The 27,993-nt window shown below is 42.4% G+C and overlaps 1 protein-coding gene across 1 annotated transcript in view; it reads right to left on the bottom strand.

Moving 5' to 3' along the window:
- Nucleotides 1–212: 212 nt before the first annotated feature.
- Nucleotides 213–27,993, bottom strand: part of syngr3a (synaptogyrin 3a) — a 35,426-nt gene continuing 7,645 nt past the window's right edge. Inside the window, exons 2-4 of the mRNA XM_061905144.1 lie at nt 24,052–24,286; nt 12,612–12,757; nt 213–7,490 (exon numbers count right to left, since the gene is read on the bottom strand). Coding sequence (XP_061761128.1) covers nt 7,293–7,490; nt 12,612–12,757; nt 24,052–24,286 — 579 coding nt within the window. The 3' untranslated portion in view covers nt 213–7,292. The remainder of the gene's footprint in view (nt 7,491–12,611; nt 12,758–24,051; nt 24,287–27,993) is intronic.

The following is a 27,993-nucleotide window of genomic DNA, read 5'->3' as shown; positions in this document are numbered from 1 at the left end:
ACTCCATGATGGCCTGATTGTAGTACAACAAGGTATATAACTGTCCTATGTTCAGGTGACTCGACCTCTCCTCCTGATGCATTTAGTTTGGAGACATTTTCCACTACAGGAGTGGATTTTTCTCCATGTGGCCCCCATCTAAAAGTACTTTGACGACCCCGGTGTCGATATGAGAGGATTTAGGAGTGACTTGCAGGAAATAGGCGGTGACAGACAGCATTTCTTCTCCTTTATTAGTATCTTTTACACACAAGTCAGACATACTCTACAATAAATGGGCGGCGCCAAAAAAAAATAAATAAAAATAATAAAATCCACTGTTTTAAGAGCTTTTCATTCCAACCATGAGTTTGTGTGTGAGGGACAACAAACGTAACATCCATGCAAAGAATGACTATCAGCACTTTTATTGTCTCAGTCCAAACTACAGACTTTATTTATTTTAGAGCACTATTACTCCTAATATGTCTTTTTTTTCAAGCAGCACAGGACAATCCAGACGGTGGATATAAATCATCACACACACACGTCCAGTAACATCTGCACAACACACACACACACACCACCTTGGAATGATTTATGTCATCCATCACGACCACTAACACTTGACTCTCCACAGTTACACTCATGTCAGGTTGTCTTTTCTCCCTCACTCTTGTGAGAATCCTGTCTGTGCCTGAAGCAACTTGAGGGTACCAGGTTTGATCCCCGCCTCCTGTCGTCGTGTCCTTGAGCCAGGCACTCTACCACCCCCGAACTTAGGTCGTGGCTTTCACTATGTAAATCGTGTTGAGTCACTAGAGAAAAGCGCTACTTAAACTTGTAAAGAACATCATGTCATGGCTGTCTGGAGTTTCCGATCATTTCTACAAGTCTTATTTTTTTGTGATAGTGATTGGAGCAAAGAATTTCCCTCCAGAAGGTCTTGCCTTTTGTCCACACCACCATGCTTGACAGTAGGTCTGGTGTTCCTGGGATTAAAGGCCTCACCTTTCTCCTCCAAACATATTGCTGGGTATTGTGGCCAAACAGCTCACTTTTGTTTCATATGACCACAGAATTTTCCTCCAGAGGGTCTTATCTTTGTCCATGTGATGTCCGTTTGGAGGCCTTTTAATCCCAGGAGCACCAGGCCTACCGTCATGCATGGTGGTTTGGAGGAAAGTTCTGTGCTCTAATCACTACATCACAACAAAATAGGAGTTGTAGAAATGATTGGAAACACAAGACAACCATGACATGTTCTTTATAAGTTTATGTACACTTTTTTGCGTCAGTGTGCTCAAGCAACCACTAGGTGGCATCTCTGTCTCCTCCGCACTCATCAGGCTAGAAGTGAGCAGGGATGAGGCAATAATGAAGACCAGACCCACTGCAAGTTGACATTCTGTCAGCTAAATGTCTGCCAATCAACACAAACATGCGTTTAGTTGGCAGTTATTAGACATTTGTAACAAGAAATAACACTTCAACTCTCAAATACTTGACTCTGTGTTCATCAAGGAAAGGGAATAATAGTTTTTTTTGCGCGTCAACATCATGCAGGTGCAGTGTCAGCACTATTTAGTCACGTGGTTGTTAGAAAAATGACAACACTTTTGCTGATTGGATGGCTTTTGACTCTCACTTCATTCCCGATGACTCGTACGGTTTAATGTCATGCATTTTATTTTTTATTTTATTTTTTTGGAATATACAAGTTGTCCCCTGGCTTTTATCAGTGTCAGCTCACTTCAGCAGAGGGCGCCACACGGGGAATTACAGGCCGAGTCAACCACAGGCCGATAAGGGAAATTGCATTTATATTGTTTTCACAACCAACAAAAAGATATATATCTCTCTTTAAAGGAAAAATGATCAAAAATTTGGCATTCAAAACAAAATCCAACAGTTCTGGAATGACTGTAACCACGTGACAAACACTCACATCCACAACGTACTTGCCTCGTTGCCGTGGCAACAGTCAGGCATTGAAGTGATTGGAGCACAACAAACAGCACTGTGGAATATAAACAAGTACATCGGGCAGTTTGGCAGCTTCTAGAAAGTAAACATGAAGACATCTGTCTCAAAGTACACTATATTACCAAAAGTACTTAGCCAGCCATCCAAATGATGACAATCAGGAGTCCTAATCACTTGGCCCGGTGTATCAAATCAAGCACTTGGGCATGGAGACTGTTGCTACAGAATGGGCCGCTCTCAGTGATTTCCAGCGTGGAACTGTCACAGGATGCCACCTGTGCCACAAATCCAGTGGTTAAAATTTCCTCACTCCTAAATTATTCCAAAGTCAACTTTATTCTAAGAAAAGTAAAGAGTTTGGGAACAACAGCAACTCAGCCAGCAAGTGGTAGGCCAGGTAAACTGACAGAGAGGTCAGCATAGTGCAAAGACTTTCTGCACAGTCACTTGCTACACAGCTCCAGACTTCATGTCACCTTCCAATTAGCCCACGTACAGGACACAGAGAGCTTCATGGAATGGCTTTCCATGGCTGATCAGATGCATCTAAGCCATACATCACCAAGTCCAAGCAAAGCGTGGGATGCAGTGGTGTAAAGGACATCACCACTGGACTCTAGAGCAGTGGAGACGCCTTCTCTGGACTGATGAATCACACTTTTCCATCTGGCAATCTGATGGACCAGTCTGGGTTTGGAGGTTGCCAGGGGAACGCTGCATTTTGGACTGCATTGTGCCGAGTGTGAAATTTGGTGGAGGAGGAATTATGGTGTGGGGTTGGTTTTTCAGGAGTTGGGCTTCCAGTGAAAGGAACTTTGAATGCTCCAGGATACCAAAACATATTAGACAATTCCATGCTCTCAACCTTGTGGGAACATTTTGGAGCGGGCCCCTTCTTCCAACATGACTGTGCACCAGTGCACAAAGCAAGGTCCATAAGGACATGGATGACAGTCTGGTGTGGATGAACTTGACTGGTCTGCACAGAGTCCTGACCTGAACCTGATAGAACACCTTTGGGATGAATTAGAACAGAGACTGAGAGCCAGGCCTTCTTCACCAACATCAGTCTGTGACCTCACCAATGCGCTTTTGGAAGAATGGTGGAAAATTGCTATAAACACACTCTGCAACCTTGTGGACAGCCTTCCCAGGAGAACTGAAGCTTTAATAGCTGCAAAAGGTGTCATATTGAACCCTATGGGTTAGGAATGGGATGGCACTTCAAGTTCATATGTGAGTCGAGGCAGGTGGCCAAATACTTTTGTCAATATAGTGTACATTCCCTGCTACAGAAATGTCAAACATTTGGGTTTTATTCTGCTTTTGATTCAGAGCTACATCCATGAGGAACATAAATATTAAAGCTGAAGTGGATGAAAAATGCCTGAGATGTTGGAGTACCATTCAAAGCCGAGTGTAGGTGAGACGGGACCGAGTGTGTAGGTGAGACGGGACCGAGTGTGTATGTGAGACGGGACCGAGTGTGTAGGTGAGACGGGACCGAGTGTGTAGGTGAGACGGGACCGAGTGTGTAGGTGAGACGGGACCGGGTGTGTAGGTGAGACGGGAGCGGGTGTGTAGGTGAGACGGGAGCAAGCGTGTAGGTGAGACGGGACATAGTGTGTATGTGAGACGGGACCGAGTGTGTATGTGAGACGGGACATAGTGTGTATGTGAGACGGGAGCGAGCGTGTAGGTGAGACGGGAGCGAGCGTGTATGTGAGACGGGACATAGTGTGTATGTGAGACGGGACATAGTGTGTATGTGAGACGGGACATAGTGTGTATGTGAGACGGAAGCGAGCGTGTATGTGAGACGGGACCGAGCGTGTATGTGAGACGGGACCGAGCGTGTATGTGAGACGGGAGCGAGCGTGTATGTGAGACGGGACATAGTGTGTATGTGAGACGGGAGCGAGTGTGTATGTGAGACGGGACATAGTGTGTATGTGAGACGGGAGCGAGCGTGTAGGTGAGACGGGAGCGAGCGTGTAGGTGAGACGGGAGCGAGCGTGTATGTGAGACGGGAGCGAGCGTGTATGTGAGACGGGAGCGAGCGTGTATGTGAGACGGGAGCGAGCGTGTATGTGAGACGGGACATAGTGTGTATGTGAGACGGGACATAGTGTGTATGTGAGACGGGACATAGTGTGTATGTGAGACGGAAGCGAGCGTGTATGTGAGACGGGACCGAGCGTGTATGTGAGACGGGACCGAGCGTGTATGTGAGACGGGACCGAGCGTGTATGTGAGACGGGACCGAGCGTGTATGTGAGACGGGACCGAGTGTGTATGTGAGACGGGACATAGTGTGTATGTGAGACGGGACATAGTGTGTATGTGAGACGGGACATAGTGTGTATGTGAGACGGGACATAGTGTGTATGTGAGACGGGAGCGAGCGTGTATGTGAGACGGGACATAGTGTGTATGTGAGACGGGACATAGTGTGTATGTGAGACGGGAGCGAGTGTGTATGTGAGACGGGAGCGAGTGTGTATGTGAGACGGGAGCGAGTGTGTATGTGAGACGGGAGCGAGTGTGTATGTGAGACGGGAGCGAGCGTGTATGTGAGACGGGAGCGAGCGTGTATGTGAGACGGGAGCGAGCGTGTATGTGAGACGGGACCGAGCGTGTAGGTGAGACGGGACATAGTATGTATGTGAGACGGGACATAGTATGTATGTGAGACGGGAGCGAGTGTGTAGGTGAGACGGGACATAGCGTGTAGGTGAGACGGGACCGAGCGTGTAGGTGAGACGGGAGCGAGCGTGTAGGTGAGACGGGACCGAGCGTGTAGGTGAGACGGGACCGAGCGTGTAGGTGAGACGGGACAGAGCGTGTAGGTGAGACGGGAGCGAGCGTGTAGGTGAGACGGGACAGAGCGTGTAGGTGAGACGGGACAGAGCGTGTAGGTGAGACGGGACAGAGCGTGTAGGTGAGACGGGACCGAGCGTGTAGGTGAGACGGGACCGAGCGTGTAGGTGAGACGGGAGCGAGCGTGTAGGTGAGACGGGACAGAGCGTGTAGGTGAGACGGGACAGAGTGTGTAGGTGAGACGGGACAGAGCGTGTAGGTGAGACGGGACCGAGCGTGTAGGTGAGACGGGACCGAGCGTGTAGGTGAGACGGGAGCGAGTGTGTAGGTGAGACGGGACATAGTGTGTATGTGAGACGGGACATAGTGTGTAGGTGAGACAGGAGCGAGGTGGAGTGGATACAGGAAGTGAACGCCCCCTCCTAATATTTCCATCTTTTATTTGTTGTTACTGTAAAACTTGCACATTTTAATTAAGAAGAAAACCTAAAAGAGATATTTGATGATATTTCCCAAATGTGTTGATTGTATTGTTCATTTTTGTAAATAATTTCATTTATATTATTAAAATATATATTTATGTTAACTGCAAATACATGATTAATAATGGTATATTATTTAAAAAATAATTATATGTATAAATAAGAATAGATTTACTCCAGCACTTTTTATTTATATTATTTGTAATAATTACTGTTATTAGTACAAGTGAAATTAGAGTAAGGAATAGTTTATAAAATAATAATAATAATGTATATTTCCACCAACATGTGTTGATTAATACACAATAAATATACATTTTTAATAAGGAATTTTTCAGTATTAATGAGTTATTACTTGTGTTGATTAATACATAATATAAATACATTGCTACTAATATTGTATTTATTATGACTTGTAATAATTACTATTACAAGTAATAATATTGCATCTTTATGTATTAATTATAATAATACTACTTTATTAATAATGTATTTTTATTATTCTATGACGTGATAATTATTATTGTTACAAGTCATATTGTAATAAATACATTAATAGTACATTATTGATCATGTATTATGTATTCTTCAATCATTTCTGTTATTACGAGTAATATTATACTAAATATGAATAAGTTTTAAATGATCATTTATTTTATATTATTAATGAATTATAATATAGTTTTTGTGTGCTGATTCATACATAATAAAAATACGTCATTAATATATTTATTTTAATATTACTTGTAATAATGGTAATAGTATGACTATTGAATAAAAATACATTATTATTATTATTAAGGATGCTTTTATGTATGAATCAACACATTGATTTAGACGTAATAAAAATTATGTATTACAAATAATAATAAAATACTTTAATAATGTATTTTTATAATGCATTAATCAACACATAATAGGGAAAATATAAAGTAAATATAAAGTAGATCCATAGAGACATAATAATGATGCCAATAATAAATGTAATAAGAGAATTGTAATTAACACAATTCAACTAAAAGAAGAAGATTTGTCTGGGAGAATAAATATTTCAAAAAATAAATAAATACTGTAAACATTTTGTATTTGATACATTTCCTCCAACATATTAATTCCATGGTTTTATGCCAATTTATTGTTTTTATGACATTTTCTTTTAATTTTTGGTTTAGTTGTATTTTTTTCCCCAACAAGCTGCTGCTAACAGTCTTGCTTTCACTTTCTTTATCCACAGCAAGTGTGGCTCCCCTGCAGTGCAGTGCAAGCCCCTGCAGGACAGTGACAGCAGGATCTCACACTTGCCACCACAGACTATGTTTGCACGATGAAGTCACTTACAGTAAAGTACTTACAGTAGAGTACTTACAGTAGAGTACAGTACTTACAATAGAGTACTTACAGTAGAGTACTTCCAGTAGAGTACTTACAGTAGAGTACTTACAGTAGAGTACGTACAGTAGAGTACGTACAGTAGAGTACTTACAGTAGAGTACTTACAGTAGAGTACGTACAGTAGAGTACGTACAGTAGAGTACGTACAGTAGAGTACGTACAGTAGAGTACGTACAGTAGAGTACTTACAGTAGAGTACTTACAGTAGAGCACGTACAGTAGAGTACGTACAGTAGAGTACGTACAGTAGAGTACTTACAATAGAGTACTTACAGTAGAGTACTTACAGTAGAGTACTTCCAGTAGAGTACTTCCAGTAGAGTACAGTATGGCACTTGAGTTGCTACATGCGGAACCAATCGATACGAGTGATCTCTGTTCGACTGCAAGGACAGAACGAAAGTGAAAGTGAAAGTGTGGTATGTGTCGGAATAGCGCCTCATCTCCTATGATCTCCTCGTTTTCTCTCCGACCTTTCCATCGAGGAATGTCCCCTGCGTGAAGGCAAGTGTAGAAAAGTGCAGAAAGAGCTGGAATGTTGAGGTCGACAAGAAGAGGAGGAGAGAACATATTTGCTGACATGGTTTAAAAAGTGACGAGGGGGGGGGGGGCTTTTCCTAGTCTTGACCCCGGCTAATAAATGGGAACCTGGTACGTCGGGGCTGTGTTGTTCTCTGCTGTAAACGGCGGGTTCTGGTAAGCTTCCGTGGACTCGCCGGTGCCCCCCGGTGGGTCGGAGGGACAAGGCTGGGCGTCGGCGTGTTCTGAGGTGAAGAGACTCATGTTGGTGCCCAGCAGGTACTTCTGCACGGCACGCACCGTCAGACCCGCCTGCAAGCACAAGTACGCACTTCATAGTCAATGCTATTTATATAGCGCTTTTCTCTAGCGACTCAAACACTTTACATCAGTGGTCCCCAACCTTTTTTTATCCGCGGACTGGTCAACGCTTAATAATTTGTCCCGCGGCCCGGGGGGGTGTCCTTTTTTTTTTTTTTCTTTTCTTCTTTGTCATGAAAAAGGGAGGTTTTTGTGGTTGGTGCACTAATTGTAAGTGGATATTGTGTTTTTTATGTTGATTTCATAAAAATAAAACTTTTTTTCTTTTTTTTTTAATAAAAAATTATTCTGCGGCCCGGTGGTTGGGGACCACTGCTTTACATTGTGCAGGGGTGTCCAAACTTTTGACACTGAGGGCCGCACACTGAAAAATCAAAGCAAGCTGGGGCCATTTTGATGTTTTTATTTCAAAAACCAATACAAGTGTGAAAATATACATTTAGGCCTCCACTCAGGCTTGATCCCATCCATCCATCCATCCATCCATTTTCATCCGCTTATTCCCTTTTGGGGTGGCGGGGGGCGCTGGCACCTATCTCAGCTTGATCCCAGGGACCCCAAAGGATTTTGCTCCAAAAAATATTTAAAATGTGTCATTATTTTGTATTATTATTATTCAAAGTTTAAATGTCTAGACCAGGGGTGCCCACACTTTTTCTGCAGGCGAGCTACTTTTCAATTGACCAACTCGATCTACCTCATTTATATATATCATTTATATTTATTTATTTATGAAAGAGACATTTTTGTAAACAAGTTAAATGTGTTTAATGATAATACAAGCATGTGTAACACATATAGATGTCTTTCTTTCACAAAGACAAGAATATAAGTTGGTGTATTACCTGATTCTGATGACTTGCATTGATTGGAATCAGACAGCAATGATGATAACGCCCACATTTTCAAATGGAGGAGAAAAAAAAAGTTGTCCTTTCTGTACAATACCACATGAAAGTGGTTGGTTTTTGGCATCTAATTCATCCAGCTTCCATACACTTTACAAGAAAAACATTGGCGGCCATTTCCATAGCTTGCTTGATTGACATTCACGGCACCCGAGGGTCTTGTGAGATGACGCTGGCTGCTGCCAGTTCATTATTATGAAAAAATGACAGAGAGGAAGACGAGAAACACTTTTTATTTCAACAGACTTTCGCGCCGTCCCTTCCGTCAAAACTCTAAAGGCCGACTGCACATTTCCTATCTTCACAATAAAAGCCCTGCTTCATGCTGCCTGCGCTAACAAAATAAGAGTCTCGGAAAGCTGGCGTGCACAAGTGATGTGCACGCCAGCTTTCTGAGGGATCGCTTGTGCACGCCAGTTTTCTGAGACTCTGTATTTAGTTAGCGCAGGCAGCATGAAGCAGGGCTTTTATTGTGAAGATAGGAAATGTGCAGTCGGCCTTTAGAGTTTTGACGGAAGGTACGGCGCGAGAGTCTGTTGAAATAAAAAGTGTTTCTGGCCTTCCTCTCGGTCATATTTTCATAATAATGATCTTGCAGCAGCCAGCGTCATCTCACAAGACCCTCCGGTACCGTGAATGTCATTTAAGTGACGTCTTGGTGAAGATTGATGATCACTCATTTTTAGGTCTATTTTTTTTAAAAGCCTGGCTGGAGATGGACTGACACACCCCCCGCGGTCGACTGGTAGCTCGCCATCCACGTAATGGGCACCCCTGGTCTAGACCAACATTAGGTCTATATGTCAATATAACGTTTTTAAAGATTTAAGTTGTATGCCCTTTTTGTCAAAAAAACCCTGTTTTGTTTGGCGGCATAGCTGGGTTGGTAGAGTGGCCAGCAACTTGAGGGTTGCAGGTTCGATTCCCGCTTGTGCCATCCTAGTTACTGCCGCTGTGTCCTTGGGCAAGACACTTTACCCACCTGCTCCCAGTGCCACCCACACTGCTTTAAATGGAACTTAGATATTGGGTTTCACTATGTAAAAAAAGCGCTTTGAGTCACTTGAGAAAAGCGCTATATAAATATAATTCACTTCACTTATAGAAAAAAAAACACAAAATATGCAATAGTTTCCCCTAATAGAATTTTAAAGTGGAATATTTGAGATTATAGAATAATTGGAGCCTTACAAATGTCAACACATAACACCATTGATTTCCTTTTTTTATTATTTTTTTAGCAATGACACAAAAGAAAATCACACTAAAATTATTGGGGATCCAAAAGGGTCCTACTCATTAAAAATAAACTGCCTTTTTTTTTTTTTTTTTTTTTTTACTGTTTAAACACAATCGTCTTGAGATCAACTTCAGATCCATCTGTCAATTATAACTTTCATTGTTGTTTATGTTTTTTGTTTGTTCTTATTAGGCCCTTCTTTAGAAAAAAAACAACTTTGTTTTTTATATGGCAAACACAAAATAAACAACACTTTCCCACCAAAATATCTCAAAGTGGAATATTTAATGTGACATTGATTTTGATTAATTATTATTTTTTGGAAGAAAGAAACAGCCTGCATGGCAGCTTTGTGTCATTAAAGTAAACATTGCAACATGTTCCTGTTACATTTCACCTCTTTATGCCACTTTTTCATTTTTTATTTTATTTTTTTTATCTTTTTTTTTTAAATGCGCTTAGGGCCGTTAAAAAATGATGCACTTTGGACACCTCTGACATAGTGAAAGCCAATATCTAAGTTACATTTAAAGCAGTGTGGGTGGCACTGGGAGCAGGTGGGTCAAGTGTCTTGCCCAAGGACACAACGGCAGTGACTAGGATGGTGCAAGTGGGGATTGAACCTGCAACCCTCAAGTTGCTGGCACGGCCACTCTACCAACCGAGCTATGCCGCCCATCTACATTTATGCCAGCGGGTGCTCAATGTTTATTAGTTTTGTCCCCATGACTACATCTACCACTGGACTGACTACATCTACCACTGAACTGACTACATCTACCACTGGACTGACCATTTCTACCACTGGACTGACTACATCTACCACTGGACTGACTACTTCTACCACTGGACTGACTACATCTACCACTGGACTGACCATTTCTACCACTGGACTGACTACATCTACCACTGAACTGACTACTTCTACCATTGGACTGACTACTTCTACCACTGAACTGACTACTTCTACCACTGAACTGACTACTTCTACCACTGAACTGACCATTTCTACCACTGGACTGACTACTTCTACCACTGAACTGACTACTTCTACCACTGGACTGACTACTTCTACCACTGAACTGACTACTTCTACCACTGAACTGACTACTTCTACCACTGAACTGACTACATCTACCACTGAACTGACTACTTCTACCACTGAACTGACTACTTCTACCACTGAACTGACCATTTCTACCACTGGACTGACTACTTCTACCACTGAACTGACTACTTCTACCACTGGACTGACTACTTCTACCACTGAACTGACTACTTCTACCACTGGGCTGACTACTTCTACCACTGGACTGACTACTTCTACCACTGGACTGACTACATCTACCACTGGACTGACCACTTCTACCACTGGACTGACTACTTCTACCACTGGACTGACTACATCTACCACTGGACTGACTACATCTACCACTGAACTGACTACTTCTACCACTGAACTGACTACTTCTACCACTGGACTGACTACTTCTACCACTGGACTGACCATTTCTACCACTGAACTGACTACTTCTACCATTGGACTGACTACTTCTACCACTGAACTGACTACATCTACCACTGAACTGACTACTTCTACCACTGAACTGACTACTTCTACCACTGAACTGACTACTTCTACCACTGAACTGACTACTTCTACCACTGAACTGACCATTTCTACCACTGGACTGACTACTTCTACCACTGAACTGACTACTTCTACCACTGGACTGACTACTTCTACCACTGAACTGACTACTTCTACCACTGGACTGACTACATCTACGTCTGGACTGACCACTTCTACAACTGAACTGACTACATCTACCATTGGACTGACTACATCTACCATTGGACTGACTACATCTACCACTGGACTGACTACATCTACCATTGGACTGACTACATCTACCACTGGACTGACTACATCTACCATTGGACTGACTACATCTACCACTGGACTGACCACTTCTACCATTGGACTGACTACTTCTACCACTGGACTGACTACATCTACCACTGAACTGACCATTTCTACCACTGAACTGACTACATCTACCACTGAACTGACCATTTCTACCACTGAACTGACTACATCTACCACTGAACTGACTACTTCTACCACTGGACTGACTACATCTACGTCTGGACTGACCACTTCTACCACTGAACTGACTACATCTACCATTGGACTGACTACATCTACCATTGGACTGACTACATCTACCACTGGACTGACTACTTCTACCACTGGACTGACCACTTCTACCACTGGACTGACCACTTCTACCATTGGACTGACTACTTCTACCACTGGACTGACCACTTCTACCACTGAACTGACCACTTCTACCACTGAACTGACTACTTCTACCATTGAAATGACTACTTCTACCATTGAACTGACTACTTCTACCACTGGACTGACTACATCTACCACTGGACTGACTACATCTACCACTGGACTGACTACTTCTACACTGAACTGACTACTTCTACCATTGGACTGACTACTTCTACCACTGGACTGACTACTTCTACCACTGGACTGACTACTTCTACCACTGGACTGACTACTTCTACACTGAACTGACTACTTCTACCATTGGACTGACTACATCTACCACTGGACTGACTACTTCTACCACTGGACTGACTACATCTACCACTGGACTGACTACATCTACCACTGGACTGACTACTTCTACACTGAACTGACTACTTCTACACTGAACTGACTACTTCTACCACTGAACTGACTACTTCTACCACTGGACTGACTACATCTACCACTGGACTGACTACATCTACCACTGGACTGACTACTTCTACACTGAACTGACTACTTCTACCATTGGACTGACTACTTCTAGCATACTTCCAGAACCTGGCCATGTCCATTGAAGCCACACTAGAAATGTCAGATGTTGTATTGAAGTTGTCAAGAGTTGATGTTCTTACCCAAGTGAGAACGGAGAAGAAGGAGAAGGCGATGGCGGCCCGAGCGGCGTCCGCCCCCTGGTTGAGTGGCAGCTCATCGGCCGTAGTTTGAGACCACTGAGTGGCCAGGAAGCAGAAGCTTACAAAGTACAAGAAGGCCCAGAAACCTGGCAAAGAACAGAACCAGCAGCTTTGTGACAAGAGTCCAGAGACCAGGACTTAACTTTTCTCATCAGGTGACTTCATTGGAACTTTTTAATTCTCTTCATACATCTTGAAGTGTGACTTGAAGAACTTAGAAGAAATATTGGTGGACAAACTCCAAAAGCAGTCAAGTTGTCACCTCGTGTAAATGCTAAATAAAAAGAGAATACAACAAATCCTTTTCAACTTATATTTAATTAAATAGACTGCAAAGACAAGATATTTCATCTTCACACTGACTAACTTTCTTGTTTGCAAATATTAGCTCATTTGGAATTTGATGCCTGTAAAATGTTTCATAAAAGCTGGTACAAGTGGCAAAAAAGAGTGAGACAGTTGAGGAATGCTCATCAAACACTTATGTGGAACATGCCACAGGTGAACAGGCTAATTGGGAACAGGTGGGTGCCATGATTGGCTATAAAAGCAGCTTCCATGAAATGCTCACTCATTCACAAACAAGGACGGGGTGAGGGTCACCATTTTGTCAACAAATGCCTGAGCAAATTGTTTAAGAACAACATTTATTAACCAGCTATTGCAAGGAATTGAGGGATTTCACCATCTATGTTCTGTAATATCATCAAAAGGTTCAGAGAATGTGGAGAAATCACTGCACGGAAGCGGTAAGGCTGAAAACCAACATTGAATGCCCGTGACTTTTAGTAGAGAATAGCGCTATATAAAAATAATTTACTTCACTTCACACTTTTGATTCCTCAGGTGCTACTGCATCAAAAAGCCACATCAGTGTGTCAAGGATATCACCACATGGGCTCAGGAATACTTCATAAAACCACTGTCAGTAACTACAGTGAGTTGCTACATCTGTAAGTGCAAGTTAAAACTCCACTATGCAAAGCCACAGCGCATTTATCAACAACACCCAGAAATGCTTGGCTGAGCCGGAGCTCATCTAAGATGGAAAAGTGTTCTGTGGTCTGATGAGTCCACATTTCAAATTGTTTTTGGAAACTGTGGACCAAAGAGGAAAAGACCCATGGGGACTGTCCTAGGGTGAAAGTGTTCTAGGCAGCATGTGTGATGGTATGGGGGTGTATTAGTGATTATTGTAGGGTGAAAGTGTTCTAGGCAGCATGTGTGATGGTATGGGGGTGTATTAGTGATTGTTGTAGGGTGAAAGTGTTCTAGGGCAGCATGTGTGATGGTATGGGGGTGTATTAGTGATTATTGTAGGGGTGAAAGTGTTCTAGGCAGCATGTGTGATGGTATGGGGGTGTATTAGTGATTGTTGTAGGGTGAAAGTGTTCTAGGCAGCATGTTGTGATGGTATGGGGGTGTATTAGTGATTGTTGTAGGGTGAAAGTGTTGTAGGCAGCATGTGTGATGGTATGGGGTGTATTAGTGATTGTTGTAGGGTGAAAGTGTTGTAGTCAGCATGTGTGATGGTATGGGGGTGTATTAGTGATTGTTCTAGGTGAAAGTGTGGTAGTCAGCATGTGTGATGGTATGGGGGTGTATTAGTGATTGTTGTAAGGGTGAAAGTGTTCTAGGCAGCATGTGTGATTGGTATGGGGGTGTATTAGTGATTGTTGTAGGGTGAAAGTGTTCTAGTCAGCATGTGTGATGGTATGGGGGTGTATTAGTGATTGTTGTAGGGTGAAAGTGTTGTAGGCAGCATGTGTGATGGTATGGGGGTGTATTAGTGATTGTTGTAGGGGTGAAAGTGTGGTAGTCAGCATGTGTGATGGTATGGGGGTGTATTAGTGATTGTTGTAGGGTGAAAGTGTGGTAGTCAGCATGTGTGATGGTATGGGGGTGTATTAGTGATTGTTGTAGGGTGAAAGTGTGGTAGTCAGCATGTGTGATGGTATGGGTGTGTATTAGTGATTGTTGTAGGGTGAAAGTGTTCTAGGCAGCATGTGTGATGGTATGGGGGTGTATTAGTGATTGTTGTAGGGTGAAAGTGTTCTAGTCAGCATGTGTGATGGTATGGGGGTGTATTAGTGATTGTTGTAGGGTGAAAGTGTTGTAGTCAGCATGTGTGATGGTATGGGGGTGTATTAGTGATTGTTGTAGGGTGAAAGTGTTGTAGCAGCATGTGTGATGGTATGGGGGTGTATTAGTGATTGTTGTAGGGTGAAAGTGTGGCTAGTCAGCATGTGTGATGGTATGGGGGTGTATTAGTGATTGTTGTAGGGTGAAAGTGTTCTAGGCAGCATGTGTGATGGTATGGGGGTGTATTAGTGATTGTTGTAGGGTGAAAGTGTTCTAGGCAGCATGTGTGATGGTATGGGGGGTGTATTAGTGATTGTTGTAGGGTGAAAGTGTTGTAGTCAGCATGTGTGATGGTATGGGGGTGTATTAGTGATTATTGTAGGGTGAAAGTGTTCTAGGCAGCATGTGTGATGGTATGGGGGTGTATTTAGTGATTGTTGTAGGGTGAAAGTGTTCTAGGCAGCATGTGTGATGGTATGGGGGTGTATTAGTGATTGTTGTAGGGTGAAAGTGTTCTAGGCAGCATGTGTGATGGTATGGGGGTGTATTAGTGATTGTTGTAGGGTGAAAGTGTTCTAGGCAGCATGTGTGATGGTATGGGGGTGTATTAGTGATTATTGTAGGGTGAAAGTGTTCTAGGCAGCATGTGTGATGGTATGGGGGTGTATTAGTGATTGTTGTAGGGTGAAAGTGTTCTAGGCAGCATGTGTGATGGTATGGGGGTGTATTAGTGATTGTTGTAGGGTGAAAGTGTTCTAGGCAGCATGTGTGATGGTATGGGGGTGTATTAGTGATTGTTGTAGGGTGAAAGTGTTCTAGGCAGCATGTGTGATGGTATGGGGGTGTATTAGTGATTGTTGTAGGGTGAAAGTGTTCTAGGCAGCATGTTGATGGTATGGGGGTGTATTAGTGATTGTTGTAGGGTGAAAGTGTTCTAGGCAGCATGTGTGATGGTATGGGGGTGTATTAGTGATTGTTGTAGGGTGAAAGTGTTCTAGGCAGCATGTGTGATGGTATGGGGGTGTATTAGTGATTGTTGTAGGGTGAAAGTGTTCTAGGCAGCATGTGTGATGGTATGGGGGTGTATTAGTGATTGTTGTAGGGTGAAAGTGTTCTAGGCAGCATGTGTGATGGTATGGGGGTGTATTAGTGATTGTTGTAGGGTGAAAGTGTTCTAGGCAGCATGTGTGATGTATGGGGGTGTATTAGTGATTGTTGTAGGGTGAAAGTGTTCTAGGCAGCATGTGTGATGGTATGGGGGTGTATTAGTGATTGTTGTAGGGTGAAAGTGTTCTAGGCAGCATGTGTGATGGTATGGGGGTGTATTAGTGATTGTTGGTAGGGTGAAAGTGTTCTAGGCAGCATGTGTGATGGTATGGGGGTGTCATTAGTGATTGTTGTAGGGTGAAAGTGTTCTAGGCAGCATGTGTGATGGTATGGGGGTGTATTAGTGATTGTTGTAGGGTGAAAGTGTTCTAGGTCAGCATGTGTGATGGTATGGGGGTGCTATTAGTGATTGTTGTAGGGTGAAAGTGTTCTAGGCAGCATGTGTGATGGTATGGGGGTGTATTAGTGATTGTTGTAGGGTGAAAGTGTTCTAGGCAGCATGTGTGATGGTATGGGGGTGTATTAGTGATTGTTGTAGGGTGAAAGTGTTCTAGTCAGCATGTGTGATGGTATGGGGGTGTATTAGTGATTGTTGTAGGGTGAAAGTGTTCTAGGCAGCATGTGTGATGGTATGGGGGTGTATTAGTGATTGTTGTAGGGTGAAAGTGTTCTAGGCAGCATGTGTGATGGTATGGGGGTGTATTAGTGATTGTTGTAGGGTGAAAGTGTTGCTAGGCAGCATGTGTGATGGTATGGGGGTGTATTAGTGATTGTTGTAGGGTGAAAGTGTTGTAGGCAGCATGTGTGATGTATGGGGGTGTATTAGTGATTGTTGTAGGGTGAAAGTGTTTAGGCAGCATGTGTGCTGGTATGGGGGTGTATTAGTGATTGTTGTAGGGTGAAGTGTTCTAGGCAGCATGAGTGGCCTGGTATGAGGGGTGTATTAGTGATTGTTGTAGGGTGAAAGTGTGGTAGTCAGCATGTGTGATGGTAAGGGGGTAGTGATTATTGTAGGGTGAAAGTGTTCTAGGCAGCATGTGTGATGGTATGGGGGTGTATTAGTGATTGTTGTAGGGTGAAAGTGTTCTAGGCAGCATGTGTGATGGTATGGGGGTGTATTAGTGATTGTTGTAGGGTGAAAGTGTTCTAGGCAGCATGTGTGATGGTATGGGGGTGTATTAGTGATTATTGTAGGGTGAAAGTGTTCTAGGCAGCATGTGTGATGGTATGGGGGTGTATTAGTGATTGTTGTAGGGTGAAAGTGTTCTAGGCAGCATGTGTGATGGTATGGGGGTGTATTAGTGATTGTTGTAGGGTGAAAGTGTTGTAGGCAGCATGTGTGATGGTATGGGGGTGTATTAGTGATTGTTGTAGGGTGAAAGTGTTCTAGGCAGCATGTGTGATGGTATGGGGGTGTATTAGTGATTGTTGTAGGGTGAAAGTGTTCTAGGCAGCATGTGTGATGGTATGGGGGTGTATTAGTGATTGTTGTAGGGTGAAAGTGTTCTAGGCAGCATGTGTGATGGTATGGGGGTGTATTAGTGATTGTTGTAGGGTGAAAGTGTTCTAGGCAGCATGTGTGATGGTATGGGGGTGTATTAGTGATTGTTGTAGGGTGAAAGTGTTCTAGGCAGCATGTGTGATGGTATGGGGGTGTATTAGTGATTGTTGTAGGGTGAAAGTGTTCTAGGCAGCATGTGTGATGGTATGGGGGTGTATTAGTGATTGTTGTAGGGTGAAAGTGTTCTAGTCAGCATGTGTGATGGTATGGGGGTGTATTAGTGATTGTTGTAGGGTGAAAGTGTTCTAGGCAGCATGTGTGATGGTATGGGGGTGTATTAGTGATTGTTGTAGGGTGAAAGTGTTCTAGGCAGCATGTGTGATGGTATGGGGGTGTATTAGTGATTGTTGTAGGGTGAAAGTGTTCTAGGCAGCATGTGTGATGGTATGGGGGTGTATTGGTGATTGTTGTAGGGTGAAAGTGTTCTAGGCAGCATGTGTGATGGTATGGGGGTGTATTAGTGATTGTTGTAGGGTGAAAGTGTTCTAGGTAGCATGTGTGATGGTATGGGGGTGTATTAGTGGTTGTTGTAGGGTGAAAGTGTTCTAGGCAGCATGTGTGATGGTATGGGGGTGTATTAGTGATTGTTGTAGGGTGAAAGTGTTCTAGGCAGCATGTGTGATGGTATGGGGGTGTATTAGTGATTGTTGTAGGGTGAAAGTGTTCTAGGCAGCATGTGTGATGGTATGGGGGTGTATTAGTGATTGTTGTAGGGTGAAAGTGTTCTAGGCAGCATGTGTGATGGTATGGGGGTGTATTAGTGATTGTTGTAGGGTGAAAGTGTTCTAGGCAGCATGTGTGATGGTATGGGGGTGTATTAGTGATTGTTGTAGGGTGAAAGTGTTCTAGGCAGCATGTGTGATGGTATGGGGGTGTATTAGTGATTGTTGTAGGGTGAAAGTGTTCTAGGCAGCATGTGTGATGGTATGGGGGTGTATTGGTGATTGTTGTAGGGTGAAAGTGTTCTAGGCAGCATGTGTGATGGTATGGGGGTGTATTAGTGATTGTTGTAGGGTGAAAGTGTGGTAGTCAGCATGTGTGATGGTATGGGGGTGTATTAGTGATTGTTGTAGGGTGAAAGTGTTCTAGGCAGCATGTGTGATGGTATGGGGGTGTATTAGTGATTGTTGTAGGGTGAAAGTGTCCTAGTCAGCATGTGTGATGGTATGGGGGTGTATTAGTGATTGTTGTAGGGTGAAAGTGTTCTAGGTAGCATGTGTGATGGTATGGGGGTGTATTAGTGATTGTTGTAGGGTGAAAGTGTGGTAGTCAGCATGTGTGATGGTATGGGGGTGTATTAGTGATTGTTGTAGGGTGAAAGTGTTCTAGGCAGCATGTGTGATGGTATGGGGGTGTATTAGTGATTGTTGTAGGGTGAAAGTGTTCTAGGCAGCATGTGTGATGGTATGGGGGTGTATTAGTGATTGTTGTAGGGTGAAAGTGTTCTAGGCAGCATGTGTGATGGTATGGGGGTGTATTAGTGATTGTTGTAGGGTGAAAGTGTTCTAGGCAGCATGTGTGATGGTATGGGGGTGTATTAGTGATTGTTGTAGGGTGAAAGTGTTCTAGGCAGCATGTGTGATGGTATGGGGGTGTATTAGTGATTGTTGTAGGGTGAAAGTGTTCTAGGCAGCATGTGTGATGGTATGGGGGTGTATTAGTGATTGTTGTAGGGTGAAAGTGTTCTAGGCAGCACGTGTGATGGTATGGGGGTGTATTAGTGATTGTTGTAGGGTGAAAGTGTTCTAGTCAGCATGTGTGATGGTATGGGGGTGTATTAGTGATTGTTGTAGGGTGAAAGTGTTCTAGGCAGAATGTGTGATGGTATGGGGGTGTATTAGTGATTGTTGTAGGGTGAAAGTGTGGTAGTCAGCATGTGTGATGGTATGGGGGTGTATTAGTGATTGTTGTAGGGTGAAAGTGTTGTAGTCAGCATGTGTGATGGTATGGGGGTGTATTAGTGATTGTTGTAGGGTGAAAGTGTTGTAGTCAGCATGTGTGATGGTATGGGGGTGTATTAGTGATTGTTGTAGGGTGAAAGTGTTCTAGGCAGCATGTGTGATGGTATGGGGGTGTATTAGTGATTGTTGTAGGGTGAAAGTGTTGTAGGCAGCATGTGTGATGGTATGGGGGTGTATTAGTGATTGTTGTAGGGTGAAAGTGTTCTAGGCAGCATGTGTGATGGTATGGGGGTGTATTAGTGATTGTTGTAGGGTGAAAGTGTTCTAGGCAGCATGTGTGATGGTATGGGGGTGTATTAGTGATTGTTGTAGGGTGAAAGTGTTCTAGGCAGCGTGTGTGATGGTATGGGGGTGTATTAGTGATTGTTGTAGGGTGAAAGTGTGGTAGTCAGCATGTGTGATGGTATGGGGGTGTATTAGTGATTGTTGTAGGGTGAAAGTGTTCTAGGCAGCATGTGTGATGGTATGGGGGTGTATTAGTGATTGTTGTAGGGTGAAAGTGTTCTAGGCAGCATGTGTGATGGTATGGGGGTGTATTAGTGATTGTTGTAGGGTGAAAGTGTGGTAGTCAGCATGTGTGATGTATGGGGGTGTATTAGTGATTGTTGTAGGGTGAAAGTGTTCTAGGCAGCATGTGTGATGGTATGGGGGTGTATTAGTGATTGTTGTAGGGTGAAAGTGTTCTAGTCAGCATGTGTGATGGTATGGGGTGTATTAGTGATTGTTGTAGGGTGAAAGTGTTCTAGGCAGCATGTGTGATGGTATGGGGGTGTATTAGTGATTGTTGTAGGGTGAAAGTGTTCTAGTCAGCATGTGTGATGGTATGGGGTGTATTAGTGATTGTTGTAGGGTGAAAGTGTTCTAGGCAGCATGTGTGATGGTATGGGGGTGTATTAGTGATTGTTGTAGGGTGAAAGTGTTCTAGGCAGCATGTGTGATGGTATGGGGGTGTATTAGTGATTGTTGTAGGGTGAAAGTGTTCTAGGCAGCATGTGTGATGGTATGGGGGTGTATTAGTGATTGTTGTAGGGTGAAAGTGTTCTAGGCAGCATGTGTGATGGTATGGGGGTGTATTAGTGATTGTTGTAGGGTGAAAGTGTTCTAGGCAGCATGTGTGATGGTATGGGGGTGTATTAGTGATTGTTGTAGGGTGAAAGTGTTCTAGGCAGCATGTGTGATGGTATGGGGGTGTATTAGTGATTGTTGTAGGGTGAAAGTGTTCTAGGCAGCATGTGTGATGGTATGGGGGTGTATTAGTGATTGTTGTAGGGTGAAAGTGTTCTAGGCAGCATGTGTGATGGTATGGGGGTGTATTAGTGATTGTTGTAGGGTGAAAGTGTTCTAGGCAGCATGTGTGATGGTATGGGGGTGTATTAGTGATTGTTGTAGGGTGAAAGTGTTGTAGTCAGCATGTGTGATGGTATGGGGGTGTATTAGTGATTGTTGTAGGGTGAAAGTGTTGTAGTCAGCATGTGTGATGGTATGGGGGTGTATTAGTGATTGTTGTAGGGTGAAAGTGTTCTAGGCAGCATGTGTGATGGTATGGGGGTGTATTAGTGATTGTTGTAGGGTGAAAGTGTTGTAGGCAGCATGTGTGATGGTATGGGGGTGTATTAGTGATTGTTGTAGGGTGAAAGTGTTCTAGGCAGCATGTGTGATGGTATGGGGGTGTATTAGTGATTGTTGTAGGGTGAAAGTGTTCTAGGCAGCATGTGTGATGGTATGGGGGTGTATTAGTGATTGTTGTAGGGTGAAAGTGTTCTAGGCAGCGTGTGTGATGGTATGGGGGTGTATTAGTGATTGTTGTAGGGTGAAAGTGTGGTAGTCAGCATGTGTGATGGTATGGGGGTGTATTAGTGATTGTTGTAGGGTGAAAGTGTTCTAGGCAGCATGTGTGATGGTATGGGGGTGTATTAGTGATTGTTGTAGGGTGAAAGTGTGGTAGTCAGCATGTGTGATGGTATGGGGGTGTATTAGTGATTGTTGTAGGGTGAAAGTGTTCTAGGCAGCATGTGTGATGGTATGGGGGTGTATTAGTGATTGTTGTAGGGTGAAAGTGTTCTAGTCAGCATGTGTGATGGTATGGGGTGTATTAGTGATTGTTGTAGGGTGAAAGTGTTCTAGGCAGCATGTGTGATGGTATGGGGGTGTATTAGTGATTGTTGTAGGGTGAAAGTGTTCTAGTCAGCATGTGTGATGGTATGGGGTGTATTAGTGATTGTTGTAGGGTGAAAGTGTTCTAGGCAGCATGTGTGATGGTATGGGGGTGTATTAGTGATTGTTGTAGGGTGAAAGTGTTCTAGGCAGCATGTGTGATGGTATGGGGGTGTATTAGTGATTGTTGTAGGGTGAAAGTGTTCTAGGCAGCATGTGTGATGGTATGGGGGTGTATTAGTGATTGTTGTAGGGTGAAAGTGTTCTAGGCAGCATGTGTGATGGTATGGGGGTGTATTAGTGATTGTTGTAGGGTGAAAGTGTTCTAGGCAGCATGTGTGATGGTATGGGGGTGTATTAGTGATTGTTGTAGGGTGAAAGTGTTCTAGTCAGCATGTGTGATGGTATGGGGGTGTATTAGTGATTGTTGTAGGGTGAAAGTGTTGTAGTCAGCATGTGTGATGGTATGGGGGTGTATTAGTGGCCAAGGCATGGCTAACTTACACATCTGTGAAGGCACCATTAATGCTGAAAGGTACATACAGCTTTTGGAGCAACATATGTTGTCATCCAAGCAACGTTATCATGGACGCCCCTGCTTATTTGCGGGTACTAGACTGGCCTGCCTGTAGTCCAGACATTGAAAATGTGTGCAGGCTAAAATATGAGGCAGGAGACTGTTGAACAACTTAAGCTGTACATCAAGCAAGAATGGGAAAGAATTCCAGTTCAAAAATGTGTCTCCTCAGTTCCCAAACCTGCACTGAGTGTTGTTCAAAGGAAAGGCCATGTAACACACTGGTAAAAATGCCTTTTTTGACAATTGTTTCGAACAGTAAATATCTTGTCTTTGCAGTCTATTCAATTGAATATAAGTTGAAAAGGATTTGTTGTATTCTCTTTTTATTTAGCATTTACACAAGGTGACAACTTGAGGTGTGCAGGTGTGAGACTATGTGGTCTTGCAGGTGTGGGACTATGTGGTCTTGCAGGTGTGAGACTATGTGGTCTTGCAGGTGTGAGACTATGTGGTCTTGCAGGTGTGAGACTATGTGGTCTTGCAGGTGTGAGACTATGTGGTCTTGCAGGTGTGAGACTATGTGGTCTTGCAGGTGTGAGACTATGTGGTCTTGCAGGTGTGAGACTATGTGGTCTTGCAGGTGTGGGACTATGTGGTCTTGCAGGTGTGAGACTATGTGGTCTTGCAGGTGTGAGACTATGTGGTCTTGCAGGTGTGGGACTATGTGGTCTTGCAGGTGTGAGACTATGTGGTCTTGCAGGTGTGGGACTATGTGGTCTTGCAGGTGTGGGACTATGTGGTCTTGCAGGTGTGAGACTATGTGGTCTTGCAGGTGTGAGACTATGTGGTCTTGCAGGTGTGGGACTATGTGGTCTTGCAGGTGTGGGACTATGTGGTCTTGCAGGTGTGGGACTATGTGGTCTTGCAGGTGTGAGACTATGTGGTCTTGCAGGTGTGAGACTATGTGGTCTTGCAGGTGTGAGACTATGTGGTCTTGCAGGTGTGGGACTATGTGGTCTTGCAGGTGTGAGACTATGTGGTCTTGCAGGTGTGAGACTATGTGGTCTTGCAGGTGTGAGACTATGTGGTCTGGCAGGTGTGAGACTATGTGGTCTGGCAGGTGTGAGACTATGTGGTCTTGCAGGTGTGAGACTATGTGGTCTTGCAGGTGTGAGACTATGTGGTCTTGCAGGTGTGAGACTATGTGGTCTTGCAGGTGTGGGACTATGTGGTCTTGCAGGTGTGAGACTATGTGGTCTTGCAGGTGTGAGACTATGTGGTCTTGCAGGTGTGAGACTATGTGGTCTTGCAGGTGTGAGACTATGTGGTCTGGCAGGTGTGAGACTATGTGGTCTGGCAGGTGTGAGACTATGTGGTCTTGCAGGTGTGAGACTATGTGGTCTTGCAGGTGTGAGACTATGTGGTCTTGCAGGTGTGAGACTATGTGGTCTTGCAGGTGTGGGACTATGTGGTCTTGCAGGTGTGGGACTATGTGGTCTTGCAGGTGTGAGACTATGTGGTCTTGCAGGTGTGAGACTATGTGGTCTTGCAGGTGTGAGACTATGTGGTCTTGCAGGTGTGAGACTATGTGGTCTTGCAGGTGTGAGACTATGTGGTCTTGCAGGTGTGAGACTACGTGGTCTTGCGGGTGTGAGACTACGTGGTCTTGCGGGTGTGAGACTATGTGGTCTTGCAGGTGTGAGACTATGTGGTCTTGCAGGTGTGAGACTATGTGGTCTTGCAGGTGTGAGACTATGTGGTCTTGCAGGTGTGAGACTATGTGGTCTTGCAGGTGTGAGACTACGTGGTCTTGCGGGTGTGAGACTACGTGGTCTTGCAGGTGTGAGACTATGTGGTCTTGCAGGTGTGAGACTATGTGGTCTTGCAGGTGTGAGACTATGTGGTCTTGCAGGTGTGGGACTATGTGGTCTTGCAGGTGTGAGACTATGTGGTCTTGCAGGTGCGTCACAGAGTCCCAGGTGTGTGCGTCCTCACCTGAGAAGACCATCTCCAGCAGGACGGCCTTCTTGCGGTCTTTGACGGAGCTGATGGAAGAGAACTTGTAGTCCAGGAGCAGGAAGAAGGATCCGGCCAGCAGGCCCACCAGACCCACAAAGACTCCGTAGTTGCAGGCGTCCGCGTTCTTGTTGAAGACGCAGTAGAGACGCTCGCTGCCGACGTTGACGTAACCCTCGTTCACGATGGAGGCAAACACCACCAGGGAGAAGATCTGGGAAGAAGAAGACCATCTTGTTTCAAGCCCAGGTCAGAAACTTTTCATGTGTCGGACCAGACAGATCATTAGGTGTATGTTGTACATAAACATAATACATGTTGTTATGAAGGTGTCTGTTACTAGTGTGTATATTGTACATACTACATGTTGTTATGAAGGTGTCTGTTACTAGTGTGTATATTGTACATATTACATGTTGTTATGAAGGTGTCTGTTACTAGTGTGTATATTGTACATACTACATGTTGTTATGAAGGTGTCTGTTACTAGTGTGTATATTGTACATATTACATGTTGTTATGAAGGTGTCTGTTACTAGTGTGTATATTGTACATACTACATGTTGTTATGAAGGTGTCTGTTACTAGTGTGTATATTGTACATATTACATGTTGTTATGAAGGTGTCTGTTACTAGTGTGTATATTGTACATACTACATGTTGTTATGAAGGTGTCTGTTACTAGTGTGTATATTGTACATATTACATGTTGTTATGAAGGTGTCTGTTACTAGTGTGTATATTGTACATATTACATGTTGTTATGAAGGTGTCTGTTACTAGTGTGTATATTGTACATAATACATGTTGTTATGAAGGTGTCTGTTACTAGTGTGTATATTGTACATATTACATGTTGTTATGAAGGTGTCTGTTACTAGTGTGTATATTGTACATACTACATGTTGTTATGAAGGTGTCTGTTACTAGTGTGTATATTGTACATACTACATGTTGTTATGAAGGTGTCTGTTACTAGTGTGTATGTTGTACATACTACATGTTGTTATGAAGGTGTCTGTTACTAGTGTGTATGTTGTACATACTACATGTTGTTATGAAGGTGTCTGTTACTAGTGTGTATATTGTACATATTACATGTTGTTATGAAGATGTCTGTTACTAGTGTGTATATTGTACATACTACATGTTGTTATGAAGGTGTCTGTTACTAGTGTGTATATTGTACACATTACATTTTGTTATGAAGGTGTCTGTTACTAGTGTGTATATTGTACATATTACATGTTGTTATGAAGGTGTCTGTTACTAGTGTGTATATTGTACATACTACATGTTGTTATGAAGGTGTCTGTTACTAGTGTGTATATTGTACACATTACATGTTGTTATGAAGGTGTCTGTTACTAGTGTGTATATTGTACATATTACATGTTGTTATGAAGGTGTCTGTTACTAGTGTGTATATTGTACATACTACATGTTGTTATGAAGGTGTCTGTTACTAGTGTGTATATTGTACATACTACATGTTGTTATGAAGGTGTCTGTTACTAGTGTGTATATTGTACATACTACATGTTGTTATGAAGGTGTCTGTTACTAGTGTGTATATTGTACATACTACATGTTGTTATGAAGGTGTCTGTTACTAGTGTGTATATTGTACATATTACATGTTGTTATGAAGGTGTCTGTTACTAGTGTGTATATTGTACATACTACATGTTGTTATGAAGGTGTCTGTTACTAGTGTGTATATTGTACATAGTACATGTTATGAAGGTGTCTGTTACTAGTGTGTATATTGTACATACTACATGTTATGAAGGTGTCTGTTACTAGTGTGTATATTGTACATATTACATGTTGTTATGAAGGTGTCTGTTACTAGTGTGTATATTGTACATATTACATGTTGTTATGAAGGTGTCTGTTACTAGTGTGTATATTGTACACATTACATGTTGTTATGAAGGTGTCTGTTACTAGTGTGTATATTGTACATATTACATGTTGTTATGAAGGTGTCTGTTACTAGTGTGTATATTGTACATATTACATGTTGTTATGAAGGTGTCTGTTACTAGTGTGTATATTGTACATACTACATGTTGTTATGAAGGTGTCTGTTACTAGTGTATATTGTACACATTACATTTTGTTATGAAGGTGTCTGTTACTAGTGTGTATATTGTACATATTACATGTTGTTATGAAGGTGTCTGTTACTAGTGTGTATATTGTACATATTACATGTTGTTATGAAGGTGTCTGTTACTAGTGTGTATATTGTACATACTACATGTTGTTATGAAGGTGTCTGTTACTAGTGTGTATATTGTACATACTACATGTTGTTATGAAGGTGTCTGTTACTAGTGTGTATATTGTACATATTACATGTTGTTATGAAGGTGTCTGTTACTAGTGTGTATATTGTACATATTACATGTTGTTATGAAGGTGTCTGTTACTAGTGTGTATATTGTACATACTACATGTTGTTATGAAGGTGTCTGTTACTAGTGTGTATATTGTACATAGTACATGTTGTTATGAAGGTGTCTGTTACTAGTGTGTATATTGTACATATTACATGTTGTTATGAAGGTGTCTGTTACTAGTGTGTATATTGTACATATTACATGTTGTTATGAAGGTGTCTGTTACTAGTGTGTATATTTTACATATTACATGTTGTTATGAAGGTGTCTGTTACTAGTGTGTATATTGTACATATTACATGTTGTTATGAAGGTGTCTGTTACTAGTGTGTATATTGTACATACTACATGTTGTTATGAAGGTGTCTGTTACTAGTGTGTATATTGTACATAAACATACTACATGTTGTTATGAAGGTGTCTGTTACCAGTGTGTATATTGTACATATTACATGTTGTTATGAAGGTGTCTGTTACTAGTGTGTATATTGTACATAATACATATTGTTATGAAGGTGTCTGTTACCAGTGTGTATATTGTACATATTACATGTTGTTATGAAGGTGTCTGTTACTAGTGTGTATATTGTACATAATACATATTGTTATGAAGGTGTCTGTTACTAGTGTGTATATTGTACATACTACATGTTGTTATGAAGGTGTCTGTTACTAGTGTGTATGTTGTACATACTACATGTTGTTATGAAGGTGTCTGTTACTACATGATATATATACTTGCAGTGTGTATGTTGTACATATTACATATTGTTATGAAGGTGTCTGTTACTAGTGTGTATATTGTACATATTACATATTGTTATGAAGGTGTCTGTTACTACATGATACATATACTTGCAGTGTGTATATTGTACACATTACATTTTGTTATGAAAGTGTCTGTTACTAGTGTGTATATTGTACATAATACATGTTGTTATGAAGGTGTCTGTTACTAGTGTGTATATTGTACACATTACATTTTGTTATGAAGGTGTCTGTTACTAGTGTGTATATTGTACATAATGTTGTTATGAAGGTGTCTGTTACTAGTGTGTATATTGTACATAATACATGTTGTTATGAAGGTGTCTGTTACTAGTGTGTATATTGTACATAATACATGTTGTTATGAAGGTGTCTGTTACTAGTGTGTATATTGTACACATTACATTTTGTTATGAAGGTGTCTATTACTAGTGTGTATATTGTACATAATGTTGTTATGAAGGTGTCTGTTACTAGTGTGTATATTGTACATAATACATGTTATGAAGGTGTCTGTTATTACATGATATATATATACTTGCAGTGTGTATATTGTACATATTACATATTGTTATGAAGGTGTCTGTTACTACATGATATATATACTTGCAGTGTGTATATTGTACATATTACATATTCACAAGTTTCTGCTTGAATTTTTGACCACTCTTGATAAAAATTAGTGCAGTTCAGCTAAATGTGTTGGTTTTCTGGCATGGACTTTCTATTCTATCTAGACCGATT

This window comes from Nerophis ophidion, linkage group LG07 (assembly GCF_033978795.1).
Source record: "Nerophis ophidion isolate RoL-2023_Sa linkage group LG07, RoL_Noph_v1.0, whole genome shotgun sequence".
NCBI classification, from domain to species: domain Eukaryota; kingdom Metazoa; phylum Chordata; class Actinopteri; order Syngnathiformes; family Syngnathidae; genus Nerophis; species Nerophis ophidion.
This window is presented reverse-complemented; position numbering and strand designations above follow the sequence as displayed.